At 38.2% G+C, this 14,707-nt stretch overlaps 1 protein-coding gene across 2 annotated transcripts in view; it reads right to left on the minus strand.

The window, feature by feature from the left end:
- ttyh2 (tweety family member 2) overlaps positions 1 to 13,391 on the minus strand; it is a 66,544-nt gene extending 53,153 nt beyond the window's left edge. Inside the window, exon 1 of one of the 2 annotated variants that reach the window (XM_015046108.1) lies at positions 12,836 to 13,391. In XM_015046108.1, the coding sequence (XP_014901594.1) occupies positions 12,836 to 12,964 (129 nt within the window). In that variant the 5' untranslated portion in view covers positions 12,965 to 13,391. The remainder of the gene's footprint in view (positions 1 to 12,835) is intronic. The other variant, XM_015046109.1, reaches the window with a different exon arrangement.
- Between the last annotated feature and the right edge of the window lie 1,316 nt (positions 13,392 to 14,707).

Below are 14,707 nucleotides of genomic sequence, written 5' to 3' on the forward strand. Positions count from 1 at the left end.
ATTTTAAAATTAAATTAAAGAAGGAGGGAAATCCAGAGGAAGAAAAAAAAAAAAAAGAGGATTAAAAAAAAAAAAAAAAGAAAAAAAAAAAGGAAACAATATTTTCTCCGGAATTATGTCTGACGTTAAAGCAGGCTACCACTTAAATCACGTAACATCATAAATTCAGCTTTGGGAACGAGTGAAAGTAGCCAAGTTAAAAGAAAATCTCAGTTTTATCGCTTTTGAGTGTTCAACTCAAATTGAAAAGTGTAGGATTTCTGTCTTCCTTTCTTATAGAAAATACTCTGGTCCCACTCCTTGTGTTCAGTTGCGCTCCTTTCCAGGATTAGGTTATGAGCAGGGCTATTGCTGCCACTGATACTGTGTTCCCTTTGTTTTTCTCTTTACCGGTGATTCCTCTCTTATACACAGACACACATCAGATACACAGATGAAATGTCACCGCTGCATCCAACATGAATAATGCATGACCTTTTGCAGCAGAGAAAAGCTAATTGTATTACGCTACAATGATCCAAGAAAATTAACAGAGGATTAAACAATTCAGCACATAAAGGAAGACATTAGTGTTGCTACACACAAATATTACTTTACAGATGCAATTTACCATGAATGGAAGTCATGGGGAAGGGAGTCACTATGTGTGACTCGCTAACCACACCCCCCTCACCAAAAAAAACAACAACACAAAAACTGGTTATCAAGAAGCTATGATGAGTTTTAAAGATTTTGTGACATGAGTGTTCTTTATTAACAATAATCAGACAGGGAATAGGCAAAAAGATAAAAGGAGAACACATTCAGGAAGGTTGAGAATCAAACCATCGCAGGCTCCATCAAGACCTAAACGCCTTTGTATCATTGGTGCATGCTGTTCTGCTACAGCTACACCATGTACTGCCCTGAAAACACAATGCTTTTTTTAGTTGGATTTTTCTTTTTTTCTCCCACTCAGATGTAATCTGTATTATTTATAGAAGTCCAGAACATGACTTGCAGGTACATCTGATATCAGTAAATTGGAATATGCATTCTAATGAGACTCATCTGTGAGATGATAAGTACCTTCTGAAAAAAAGCTTTAAGCTGGCATTAAGCATACTTTTCATTAAGCAAACAATTCAATGCCATGATCTTTGGGTGCTTTGGTTTTCATTTTTTTTTTTTTTTTTTTTTTTTGATCCTCTTCTTGTTGTTTACGGTTGGACGAGCTCGCCGTATTTAGCTCACTTCTCTGTGCTCGTTATAATTATTTGGTCTCGATCCATTTCTTTGTGTATTGTTTCTTATTTTAAACTTGAGCTTTCTTTTCTGTGCATTTCGGTTTGCTCTCTTATGTTAGTGTTAGTCTTTTTTCCCTTGGTTTGTTGTTCTATTTTTTTGTCAAGTTCTGTTCCCTCTGTATTAATTAGTCTTTTTCCCTCAGTCTCTCTTATTCAGTTTGCTCCTTCCTCAGCTGTTTCACATACCCTGATGACCTGAATCAAGTGCCATCCTCCACTCTTCCTCCAGTACATAAGCTCACTAATTTTTATTTGCTCTTTACCAGTTCCTCCTGTTACTCTCCACATGCTCCGTATTCCGTTCTCCTCATTCAAGTCCTGTAGGTTTTCTGTGTTCATTCATAAAACCTCCTCAAAGTTCGATCTCAGTTTCTGCATTTTGGTCCAGTTACTGACCTAAAATACATGGGAAGAAGCAGAAACCTCATAATTATTATTAATAAAGATTTTAAAACATCAGCCCATGTGATTTAGCTACATAAAGTAGCATATGCAATGTCATTAATAAGTTAGCAGGGAACAGTCACAGTACTACTGTGGTGTTATTTCACTGCATAAACTTGGAACTGGTTATGATTAAATATCAAACTGGGGTTCTGTATCATCAAAGCCTGATTCTTCAATTACTCTGACTATTAAGACAAAAACTCCTGATTAGGACATGCCTCAAAATTAAATCAGTATAAAAAGTGTGAATCATTACTGGTCAAGAAAACAGTTGTGTTCATTTTATAGATTAAGTATTTTATTTTTTTCTGTGGCACTCTTATTATTCAATAACAGAGAATGTGAGGATGGACTAAGACATAATCTTCTGGTTACCCTTAAGACTTAGAAAAATGCAAAATTCAGTGCCGATTAGAATATGAGCAGCTCCAAGACAAGTTATTGTGTCTCATTGTCGATTCCAGAAAGCAACCAGGGGATGCATTACTCAGGGGTGAGATATGAAAGTCAGAAGAACCTGGACTGGCTTTATAAAAGGACTGTGAATTTAGTGGAGAAATATTTTAAAATGCTTCATATCTGTGCATTACAGACTAAAAGCTTGACCTGAATAAGTGTTTTTTTATTTATTTTTTTGATGAAGACTGCATCGCTATGCCACTGTGAAGAGTAGAAAAATCAATTGGTGACTGAAATTGGCCAATTTTACTTAAATGGTCGAAAACAAAAAAATGCAACTTTTTTTCAAAATCAGTGAACAAGCCAACCTTAAAATAACAGAAGAAAACATTCTTCGGAGTAAGTTGTAAAAGGAAAGAATCGAATGGATTAATGTAACTATGGGGAGTCAGTAAATAAGAAGAAGCTGAATATTTTAAAGCAAAGTTGCTCTGTTTCACTCTTTCGACAATACCATGTCTATCAAGGAACTTGCTGGAAAAAGAAATGCTGGCATTTAAAAGTCTATTCACAGAGTTAATAATGCTAACCACTCTAATCAGGCTAATCAATAGTAGAATATACTATAGATGATTAAAAATGTCATCTCTGTAATCATGTTTATTTTTACAGTTAAATTGTGTTTAATCACATATATGTGTAATACACCCTTTCTGTTTTGGCTCACGCACAATATGATCTAGGCTCTAGTTATGATATAAATACATAATTACGGATCAGAGAAAGGTTTCTTAAGGCTCATATAAAGCTACAAGAAGAAAATATGAAAATAAAGAATTTAACAACCTCTGTATTAACAATGCTCTGTATGAACAGAGCATTGATTAACAGGAGGATTTTACTTTTAACAAAGGAGAGAGACGGTTCTTTCTGAAAAAAAGTTTTACTTTTCTGTAATTATGTCATAGATGAGGGTTAACTTGTTTAGTAGGGGGGAAGTACATGGCATGCCCAGGTGGGCCCCATATGGGGAAAAGGAGGGCAGACCAGATGGGTCCCATATGGGTTTGCCCATGTAGGGCCCATGTAGGCTGTGGTCCTACATGGGCAAACCCATGTGGGGCCACCGTGGAACCAGTGGACAAACCCATATGGGACCCATCTGGTCTGCCCACCTTTCCCACGTATGGGGCCCACCTGCATGCTGGCAGTTATGTATAGTTCTCAAAGAGAAATTAAATTATTTTAAAATCTCAAATGAAAGATCAGAAGTTAGCCAAAATCTCTCACCAGTACATCTCTACAAAAAACTGAGTGGATGGAAAATGTTTTCGGTGTCAAGCTGATGCAGTAAATGCCTAATGCTAAGCCTCTGTTGAGAACCAATTTTAAATACACGACACAGAAACATAATTAATAAACAGTGAGTATGTGTTGCTGTACATCTCCATTGCAGGAGTAAGTTGTCTATGCGGGGAAGTCCAAAAACTTAAAGATGTGCTTAATGGAAACTAAGTGACACAAAATGTCTTCCCCCAACAGCAGGTTGCAGACAGCTGTGCGTAGGTGGGAAGGTCTCCAGGCGTTTTATGCATAAATATCGTGTGTGCATGTGACTGTGTGTAGCTGGAATGGACAGTGACATTTCTTCAACATGAAGGGGGTTAAATGGGTGTCAGGTCAGTTACTGAGTGAAGACGACATGGAGGAATGAGGCAACCCCACCTTAAATGTCAGAGTCAGTGGGCTGCAGAAACTTTCATTTCGCTCTGTGAGGAATACGTCCCCGTAAGGTTTCACAAACATTCTTCGTTCATGCAGTCGCAAAAAGTTTGTATGATCAACTTCCCTCCACAGGCTCTGGCTTAATTAGGATTTCTGATGGCTTTTTCAAATAATACTCTCAAGGCAACCTCTTCTGCCTACATTTCAACAAAACCACCTGTGCCGACTGTTTTGCTTCCCCACTTTTGGTCACACTGCTGCACTTGATTGAACGCCCCAGGGACCGGGACCCTTTCCAGAATAGTGCACTCCACTGGGCCAGCACACAGAAGACGCTTTGAAGACTTCCTTTGAATTTGTCGCACAATCTTGGGGGTGAATGGACGCCGGGTCATGGAAAAACCAGCATAACGCAAAGTTCCAGGAATGGCCAAGTCGTAACAGGGGTGGATGGAAACAAATTCAAACAGACAGTTTTGTTGGGAGTTTAACAGTCGAGTTAAATGGCCATTACCCGACATGCTAGGGCTTTCGTTTCTGTCACTGATTTAAAACATTATCTTCTTTAACAAGTGAATGACAGCTCAGACCTTAAAATACAGAAGAGGCTGGAGCCCGGTACTCTCCTTTGAATACTTTTAAATTAATTAGCTATACTTTTGGCCAATATAAGAAAAACCTGCCATTTTATTTTCTGATGTCCAGATGCAGCATTTATCCTTACTACGTCTAAGAAAATGTTTATGCATTCCTTAGTAATGCAGATTTCATTCCATGAGACTTCAAGCTTGAAACCCACCACTGTATTCAACACTTAACCAGGCACCTCATTAGGTAAACCTATTCAATTGCTTGTGAATGTAAATGGTGACTCACCCTTTCCCACAGGAGCTTCTCAAGGATGAGAACCAGCAAAAGGAATAATTGGGATTCACATGACTTTGAATGTGGCGTTGTTTTTGTGCCAAACAAACCGGGTATTTAGATTTTAGGGTCAGAAGTTGATGTAAAAAAAAATAAATAAAAAATGTGGATCCATCCTGTTTTGTGCAAATGGTTCATGCAGGTGTTGGTGGTTTGTTTGTTGGGGATATTTTCTTGACACACTATCTCTTTTTCTTTCTTTTTCAGAGCTTTATCTAGAACGAGATGTTAGAATCTGAACAGCTTCAAGCTAATTCAGAGGAACATCAACACTTTGTCAGCTAGCAAGCAAAATGTGCTGAAGACAGGCGCCAAGAACTTACAACATGACTAAAGTGATGCATTTTTAAAAAAAGGACTGAAATGGAATCTCATAAGTCAACTAAAAATAGATATCATATCAGAACAGCAGTTTTAAAGGTGAATATTTACACAGTTCTGCAAGTCACACTTTAAAACCCATGGTGTGTTGTCAATAAAACTTGTATTCAATTACATAATTCAGTAAGTCGATGTTGACAAATGACATTCATACACCAAGTCTGCCCCGTGATTAATGGAAGACTACATTGCTTGAGTTGCTCTTGCATAATTGCTCTCTGTAACATTGAACGAGAGTCCCAAAGAAACATCTGGAGCACAAGTTTAAAAAGGTTGTTTTCTGAAAAAAAAACAGTGAAACACTGATTTGGCTGTGAGTTGCAAAAAAAAGTAAGCAGTTTATTAGAAGGTTGGCAAATTAAGTAAGCTTCTTGCAGGCTTTAGGTTGTGTCCATTTTGCATTATTGTAAATATATTGTTACTCAAAGTTGGAACTAGGGAATAAGAATCCAATCCTGTAAGAAACATAATGAACTACTTTTTAGATTGGCTCTTCTTGCTTGCTTTGTTTAATTAAATCCATTGGACAAGTAATGCTGCAGAAACGTCCGTTAGTCAATTGTAGTCAGAATTCAGTCACACCATTGAAGCTGTGCATGGCTGTTTGCAACCTGTCCAGGGTGTATCCCACCTCTAGCCCAATGACCACTGGAGATAGGCACCAGCACCCCCACATGCCTGCACTGCTAAGCGGATATGTTTGTTCTAGACAGCAATAGTCTAGAACAAACAGTCACCTTAGGTTTAAAGTAAAAGAATGGCTTGGTATGACAGATGCAGTGTGATGTTAGGCGGTGAAATATATATAAAAAACTAAACAGCAAGACAGCTACTTAACCACTGTACCTTATGAAGGTATTATTTTCAATTTCTTCAAATATAACTGCAATTTCTTTTTTTTTTTATTATTCCAAAGAACCTTGTTGACCCTTGCCCCCTTTCTGCTTCTCCTTGAAGGCCATGCTTACTTTGACATTTCAGGAGTGCCACAAAGCCCATTAATTTGCTTTCCTTGACACCCTCCCTATCGCTGAAGCCCGAGACCGTTCCCTCAGGGAAGTCAAGGGGTCATGATTCTGATGCTACACCCCCACAACAAAGGAAACCCAACCCCCCCAGTTTCCACAGAAGAGCATATTTCATTGTTGTTTACACTGGACGGGAATGTGATTGCTTGAATCCACTTGTCCTAATTTGTGAAGCTTTGAGAAATGAGTGAATGTTGTTGATCTGACCTGCTTTCATTTCTAAATGACCTGAGCCATTACAAAGCACCAAACAAGTTAAATGAAAATCCCCCATTACTGTTGACAATCAAACAATGGAAGTGGTGTTAACGTTGACCGACTGAATGTTGTCAGATCAGCATGAGGGTTGCACAATCCTTTATTAGTACTGAGCTATCCAATCTAGCCAATCGCGGTGCTAGCTGGCTTCAAGTACTATTGAGACAGATAGGAGTTAATGACCTTCTGGAAAGCCAGGGGGAAAACTATGAATGCGTTCTGTATGCATGTATGACTGGAACAGGAAGCAGAGAAAGAAACAAAGAGAAAAATCTGATCTGGAGAAGCTCAGCAGAAGTGAATCACTGATTTAACAAAGAGCTACATAGTCATCAATGCACGCAGAGGGAGGCTGAGGTGGGACAAGGAGCATGGGAATCAGAAGTGACAGATTTAAGATTGATTTTCTTGTGGGGAAGGCTATAAGAGTTGGTAAATTTCCAATGCAATTAGGGAGGCTCTGATAGCTGAAAAGATAATAGATTTTTAGCTGTTGGCACAAATAATTTTCCATTTGCCGTCACAAGCTCAAGAAAAATACCCCCAACCGGACGGTTAGCGCATTTAGTTGCTAAATCAAAATATAATCTTGAGGATTACATTTTGTCGATAAAGATAATGATTTAAAATAATAACTTAAAAGAAAATACCCTCTAAATTCATGCCTGTTTTCTTATACCCTACAATGGCTCTGATGAAACCATTGAAATTGGCAGAGGAAGGAAAGGGTGAAGGGAATGATGATCTGGACATAAAAAACACAAAAGTGAAGGAAAAAGGACAGACTGTTTGGATGCACTCAACTGGACTGCTTTCTTCAGAAAATTGCTGCAGAAAAATCTCATGAGGTAGAACAATCAAGTAAAGAGAGTGTTTGCTCCTGTAATTGAATAGTACTTTATGTCTGTGGGGTTTTCATTTATTCCACATCCTTATCAGCTGTATTAACTAAAACAAGAGAGACATTTTCTGTAGAGACATGTCAGAGGTGAACATTACACAATTCAAAATTGCCATGTTACATCCACAAACCACAATCCTTTGTATTCACACAAAGTTGCAGGAAACTAATTTTATATACAATCCTGAGGGACCCATCAGCAGTTCTTTAAAGTTTTATGTACCCACTTCATTTCTTTCTCCTAGACTCCAAATTTTAGCTAAACGTTATGATCACGGATTGTGTTTGTTTTACAAAGTACTAGAATGCTGCAAAGGAGACTCATGATAGAATGGCTGTGTTGGCCGTCATCATTAGCAAGAAGTTCATGTCAGATTCACAAAGCAGGAAGAGGAGAGAAAAAAAGAGAAGTCAGATGGACACAGACCTTCTGACCTACACATGATGTCTGCCTCAACACACTCACAATAAATCCAGAATAAACTAGGCCTCTGTCCTATTTTGGACAAGCTTTTTTTTCCCAGTTTTTGTCCTCTTTCTTTATTTTTGGACAAGCTTTTTTTCAGTTTTTGTCCTCTATCTATTCTCAAGGCTTCAGCACTAGCAGCACTAGGAGTGATGGAGCAGAAACATACATTTCTACGTCTGACTGATCTGGTGGAGAAGGACTGAAAGAAACATGGTATTTTCACTAAACAATTACCACCAGGGAACAGGATTTAGGTTTTTCCTTAAGTAATCAAGCTTACAACATGGAGAACAATAAGTAATCCCTTAACACAGCCGTTCCTGTGTGATGGTATGAGAGTGGTTTGGTTACAAAGCTGCTTTTTATTCAGACGTGGCTTTTTATTCAGAAGTCAGCAGGATGAAATTCCCCCACATATATAACTACTAGATAAAAAGGGAATACCCTGATTATTGTCAGCAGACATAAATTAGAGAACATTTTCAGGCAGATGTTACTGACATCACTGACTGAAACCAGCTACCACACACACACACAGAAATTCAGACAAAGAACAGTAGAGGACCCCAACCTCTGAAATTCCTTCAAATTTCATGGAGAGAAGCCAAGACAGGACTTTTTGCCAACGTTACAATTGGCCAATTACAATTCCTCTGACAGAGCATGTGTCCTGGATTGTAGCCATCAACCAAGTTTCTCAATACGATCCGCAGAGGCAGCCAAACAAACCTCCACTCAGCAGTTTTTGTACAATAGAATGAGCTCAACATTAGACGAGTCAGTTGAGGCTCACATGTGGCTCCATTACACTGAATTCTTTACCAATAAACAATGCAGAAACTCATCTGGGCTACAGTCAGTCACTTCAGGGAAAAACGGAAAAGTGCTATGAACACCATAAAAACAAGATACAAGTCAGATCATGAAAACAAAACAGCTTGACATGTATGGCAGAGGAATGTTTCGTGATCAAACAACAGAGAAAAAGGTCTTAACTGTGGGGCAGAAGGTATTTATGCATGGGTTTCAGCATTTTTTGCAAATAACAATCTGGAAGCTATGATATGTGTTTGTATTCAGTTCCAACTGAGTAAATACTTTGCAGTACAACCTTTTGTTTCACTTACAGCTATACGTGTTACAGAGTTGGTCTCTATTACCTCTTTGCAAAAAGCTGAAACTAAATCACATTTAAAGAGCAGCTCATATGTCCGCTGATCCCCTGTGAGCTGTGGGTTTTTAACTTTACTGAAATTTATATGAACCTCAGCTTTCTATTTAGCACTATTGCAAAATTACAAGCCGATCTCTAACCTTCCATTCATCAGCAAAGTGTTATAAAAAAAAATGTGTGTTTTAAATAGCTTTCCAACAGTGATAAACCGCTTTGATGTCTTTTGGTCTGGTTTCCGTGCTCACCGCCCTTGACAAAGTGTTCAATGACAATCACATAAATACAGACTGTGAAAGAACCACGATGTTGCTTCTGCATGACATTTAGCACGGCATTCGACACTTTCGCCCATGATATATTACTGAAGCGACTGGGGCTCCATTTATTTAACATCTACATGCTCCTGCTAGCTCAGATTGTTATGACTAATAAGATAAGTTACCATGCAGGTGGTACACAGCGCTGGACTACAATGTCACCAGGTGAATATGAACACATTAAAATTCTGAGCAGATGCATAGAAGAAATCTGTGAGAGGACGTGCAATAGCTTCCTTCACCTGAACAGAAAGAAATTGTGTACAGTGATGGACAAAAGACCTGAACTTTCAGAGGCACATAAAGACAACAACAAAGTCAGCCTTCTGTCACCTTATGAACATTTCAAGTATTAAAGGACTAATGTCCCAGCAAGATCTAGAGAAACTCATCCATAAGTTTGTCTTCAGTCAAATTGATCACTGCAACAGTGTCTTCACAGGTCAGACAGTGGTAGCTGATCCAGAGCAGTGCTACTTGTGTTCTCACAAAAACTAGGAGACTTTGAAAGTTGCCTTTGAACTGTAACGTCACAGACCGTAGAGTGCCTCTCAACCTGTAATGGATTTCTTTTGTTTTGCCACTGCAATATTGTTTTGTCTCATTTGCTTTTTTTTTATTTTTATTTTTGTTTTAATCATAAAAAAACACTTTGGATTGCCCCTTTTTCTGAAAATGTGCCATGCACACATAAATTGCCTTGCTCTAAAATTTCAGGTTAACCCTAAGGAGGTTTGAAAGCTGAAACTACAGTTACGATGTAGATGAGTAAATGGATACATGAAGCCAGATTGTTTTGATGGGAAGGAAAGTGAAATAGATTTTTAAAAGACAGTAGTTGGGGGTTTCCCACCAACCAAGTGACTGACTGCACTCGGATGGCTTTTTTTTTTTTCACAAAGAAGAAGTAATTTTCACCTGCTGAGAAACACCATCCTTCCCACCTAAACCCCATGACCATGAGTGCACGTCTCAGAGGATCCGAGAATTGAAACTAGCAGCAAGAGAAGATAAAAAAAACAAAAAAAACAAACATGTTTCCTTTCTCTGTCTCATTCTGCAACTTTCCAAACACCAAAAGAGACAAAAATCCAATTTGAATGAGCTTTTAAACAGAATATAAATCATTGCAATTCCTAATAAGACAGAATAAGTATTAGGTTCCTGATTAATGGTAAGACATTACTTTAGTGCTTTAAATCGAAGCTACTGACTAACAGACACTAAACCCAACGAGTTTGTGGGAAAACACAAATTCAGCGTGCAAACATCTGAGAATTCTTCAACACTAAAATAACATAGCTGTGACAACTTAAAAGTCTTTATTCTAAAATGAACTGTACTGCAGCCAAATACAAGAAACAATGCAATTATGTTTGCTATTCAGAACTCAATGTGCAGTTTAAGAGAAAAGATTCAAAACATCGACCATCAAAGTTATACAGGTTCGTCTCAAAGTTATCACTGACAAAGTTCATTTATCTAGTAAGACAATTCAAAAAGGGAAACTTCTTTACTGTATAGCGCCTGAACTTTCCATTTTATTTTAGGAATAGATTTTGTTGAATAAGTAAGAAGTATATATTGCTCAAAAGTAAATGTCTACTTTACAAATCCCATGTAGTCTGTCCTACTCTTACTCAACACAGGGTTGTGACTCCATAAAAAGAATTTGAGTTTTATAGTTTTTTTTTTTTTTTGTTTTTTTTAATCCAAGACATAATGTCCAACGCTGAGTTAAGAGTAAGAGATTAATTGCAGTGTATGATACTGGAATGTCCAATAAAGGCTTGCTTTGAACTGACCATCAACAAACAATTTATTTCCTGGTTGGTGGAGTCAGCCTGGGTTGTCTTCTATTCAAGACCATAGTTCATACATTATAAACAGAAACTAGAAGAATGACCAGTAGGGTTTCCAATTCACCTCACTCGGCTCTGAAAGTTATGATTATAACATTTTGTTCATTAAAGCAAACTCACTTCCTGAATGACAAAGTCCTCTTTCACTCTACTTTTTGGTCTAGTGCAACATGTAAGGCGCATATTTATTTCCCACATCGCAAAGGGCTTAGCTGTATCCACCTTAGATCACCAGCGACTAAATATAAGCAGTCTGTTCTGCATTGATAGTGTCAGAACATGCGGGTTTAGGAAGCTGATGAGTAAGGAGCCGATTTCCTGTGGCTTTGTCATGCAGACTATGATTAAGTTGGTGCAGTTTATTTTTTTTGATTCCTGTGAAAATACATTTTGATAGAAAATGTGGAACCTTGAACCTATCTGAAAAAAAGAACATGTCTGAACATCGGAAGGGCCACAAAACCCGAGTTCTGGAGAGCCAACGTTCTGCAGAAATCAACTTAAATGTCACTTATTCTCAGCGGGATGAAACTACTCACACTAAAGGAAGCTGGGCTGTAACCTTAAGAAAATTAAAGAGCGATATATTTAAATATTCAGGGGACTAAAAATGTTCATGGTTTGAGCTTCAGTCATCCAAAAATCAATCCCAGTCCACATAAAGGGTGTGTGAAATATTCCTACTACAGCATGTGGAGATGGGAATCAGTTTAACTCCCATGGCAGCATTTCCCACAAGTATGGCTTAATGCTCTTTAGTGGTGAAATGCCATAAGAAGGTCTTTAAGAGAGATCACAAAGCTTGTAGCTCATAATTTATGACTAGTTTTTAGGTCTATCTCACAAAATAAATGATTCACTCTCTTTGATGATTTCCTCATGTGAATACTAGTATATCAGAGACTTTGTGGGGAATTTTACAGTTATTAATGGTAAGTTTAATTTATACTCGCATTCTCAAAAAGGAACATTAGGGAGCTACAGGAGCACAATAGGATTCTCATTCAAACTGGGTCAATGAATCATCAAATTATCAGGTGGGAGAATTTGTCCACATGGCAACTGTTAATTGATTACTCCATAAACAACCAAATAGCTACAAGAAATATTGTTTGCAGTTTTGCAATAAGTTATGGGACCCAGCAAAGATGAAACAGTCATCTGGACAGAGTAAGACAAAGTAGTAAGTAACATCATGTCATGGGAACACTGCAGTTTAACAGGGTTAAGCTGGGCAGGGTTAAAACTGAATGCTTTAAATCAAAGCCACTTCAAGTGTTAAAATGGTCCAATCAAAGTTCAGAACTTAATCAGGTTGAAAATCTGATGTAAGACTTGAAAATTATGGTTTACAGGCACTGGTTGGACATGTCACAACTTTCAGACTGACAACCAGGTATCAATTGCTTTCCATTTTAAAATTAGACACTCTTTTGTCTTAGACTGTCACGTTAAATACCTGTAAAACACTAAGGAGTTTGTGATTAACCATTGTGAAAAAGTTAGAGGTAAGAAAAATCTGTAAATTTTTCTGTACCAAATGGCAATCTCCTATAAACTCATAAGTTTATAGGAGTGAGTGAGTACCCCACTCACTGCGTAATCCCAAGGATATGCCCACAACCGATATTTTGAGTCCCGTATCTCATCTTTGCTCTACTGACCTGCTGGTAGTTCTCATCTTCCGGCTGGAAGCTCTTATCAATGGGCTGGAATCTAAGGTTGATGTGGGGGAAATTGTGAAGCCAGTAAGTCCACCAGGGCGCAATGTAATCCACTCGAGTCAAAGACATCCCTGACCGGACTGGGAAAAAAAAAAAAAAAAAAAGTTGGGCTGCAGCCTGGATGATTAGCCTCTCTCTCAATCCTTGAAGCGGGCGGTCTGGTCTGCAGCCCCGAGATCTTAATCAAGTCTCACATGAAACAAAGACAACGGTATAAGCATGCTCAGTTTAACCAGCAACTCCAGCCTAAAGAGAGGGGAATAAAGAAAACATGGGCTAAAATACAAATCCAGCTCAGGCGGCAGAGGGGACGTAAACTAAAGCCCGGGGAGGATTTTTTTATAATGTTCCTTTCAAAAGAATCCAGTCACTCTGCACTCATGTCTCCGTGTCCGAGGATCTTCACACACTATCCGACCGACAGCTGCTCCAAACAGCACTGTCAGCAACGGGAGCGCGCACTGATAGTGAGGGACAAGAAGCGACACGGGAGCGCGCTGACCTCAGTCTCTGCATGAGGAGTTGACCTGATCTCTAGAAAACAACTATATATTAAACCCACGGCTAAACGGTTATCAGACTATCATGGATTTGTTTTTGTGCCATTATACGGTCGCTTTATTTGTTTATGTGGATTTAGTAGCTACACTGCCATCTAGCGGTGAATTGAGATACAAGGAGAGGCGCCTCCGGAAAACTATGGCAAAGGGGTCCAAGATGGAGTGTCTTCAAAGTTTCGTGGTGGTACACCAAAACAAATATAAAATAATTTTTCAATTTATTGCTATCCTGCTGAGCCAGAAGTGAATTATGGATTAAAAAGTGACATGGATTAAAGATAATTAAAATGAACTCATTCATTTTGTTAGCTTTCCTTTTGGGGCAGAATCATAAAGACAGAAGTTCACTAAATACTTGGTCAGGGAAGATTTGGTAAACTTTGGGGTGGTGCGGCATGGTGACAGGAATCAGAAATCCATGATTTTCCAATGTTATTGTTCAGATACCAAAAATTGGCAGTTTATGAAAATCAAGTGTAGAAAAAGACTGAATGGATTAACGTCTGTAAAGTTGTGCAATGTTTACACAGGGAAAAAAAAAACAACAAAAAAAAGCTGCTATTAGAACCCCAAAAACCAGACTAACTATACATCAGGAAATAGGCTTTTTACTGAAATGTTCAACAGAAATTTTGTTTTATAGCAATTGTTCTTGGTTTGTGCATCACCTCTGACTGACAACACATGATGCACATTTTAGTGCTTCGATATTTGTAAAGGTATCAAGACCCCATCAAGAGTCAATATCAACACAAGTTAGTTCCATCACATCATCCCGCAGTTTAAAGTTCTTCTAAAAATGTGCAAAGAAAAAGGCCAGAGCATATCTCTTTTGACTGTAAGGAACATTTATCCTAAAGACCCTGTTGCCATGCACCAGCTTGCTGAAAAAGTGAACAGTGCTTCACATAAAGCTGCTTGGAAGCATCAAGCTGCAAAAACCTGTTTCACAAGTTTGCAATCTTCCACATTCAGCGGTGAACTGCAGGTTGAGCAGACAGCCAAACCAATGCTGTTAATTACTTATCACCAGCCCATTTACGATCAGAAAAGTAGATTTAGTCTGGAATTTCTCACATTTACTTTAAACATAGGGGTCTACTTTTTTTTTTTTTTTTGTTGAGTCTTTATCAAAATGTAAAACTCAAATTCAGCAGCAGTAATAAATGTATCATCTCAGACCATGGTGCACTTGGAGATAAATTTGTAAATACTGTGATTTTAGTTAAAATCTGAAAACAATAAGGATGTC

The sequence above is a fragment of the Poecilia latipinna genome, unplaced genomic scaffold (genome assembly GCF_001443285.1).
Source record: "Poecilia latipinna isolate Pla-1442-1.1 unplaced genomic scaffold, P_latipinna-1.0 Scaffold764, whole genome shotgun sequence".
Classification (NCBI taxonomy): domain Eukaryota; kingdom Metazoa; phylum Chordata; class Actinopteri; order Cyprinodontiformes; family Poeciliidae; genus Poecilia; species Poecilia latipinna.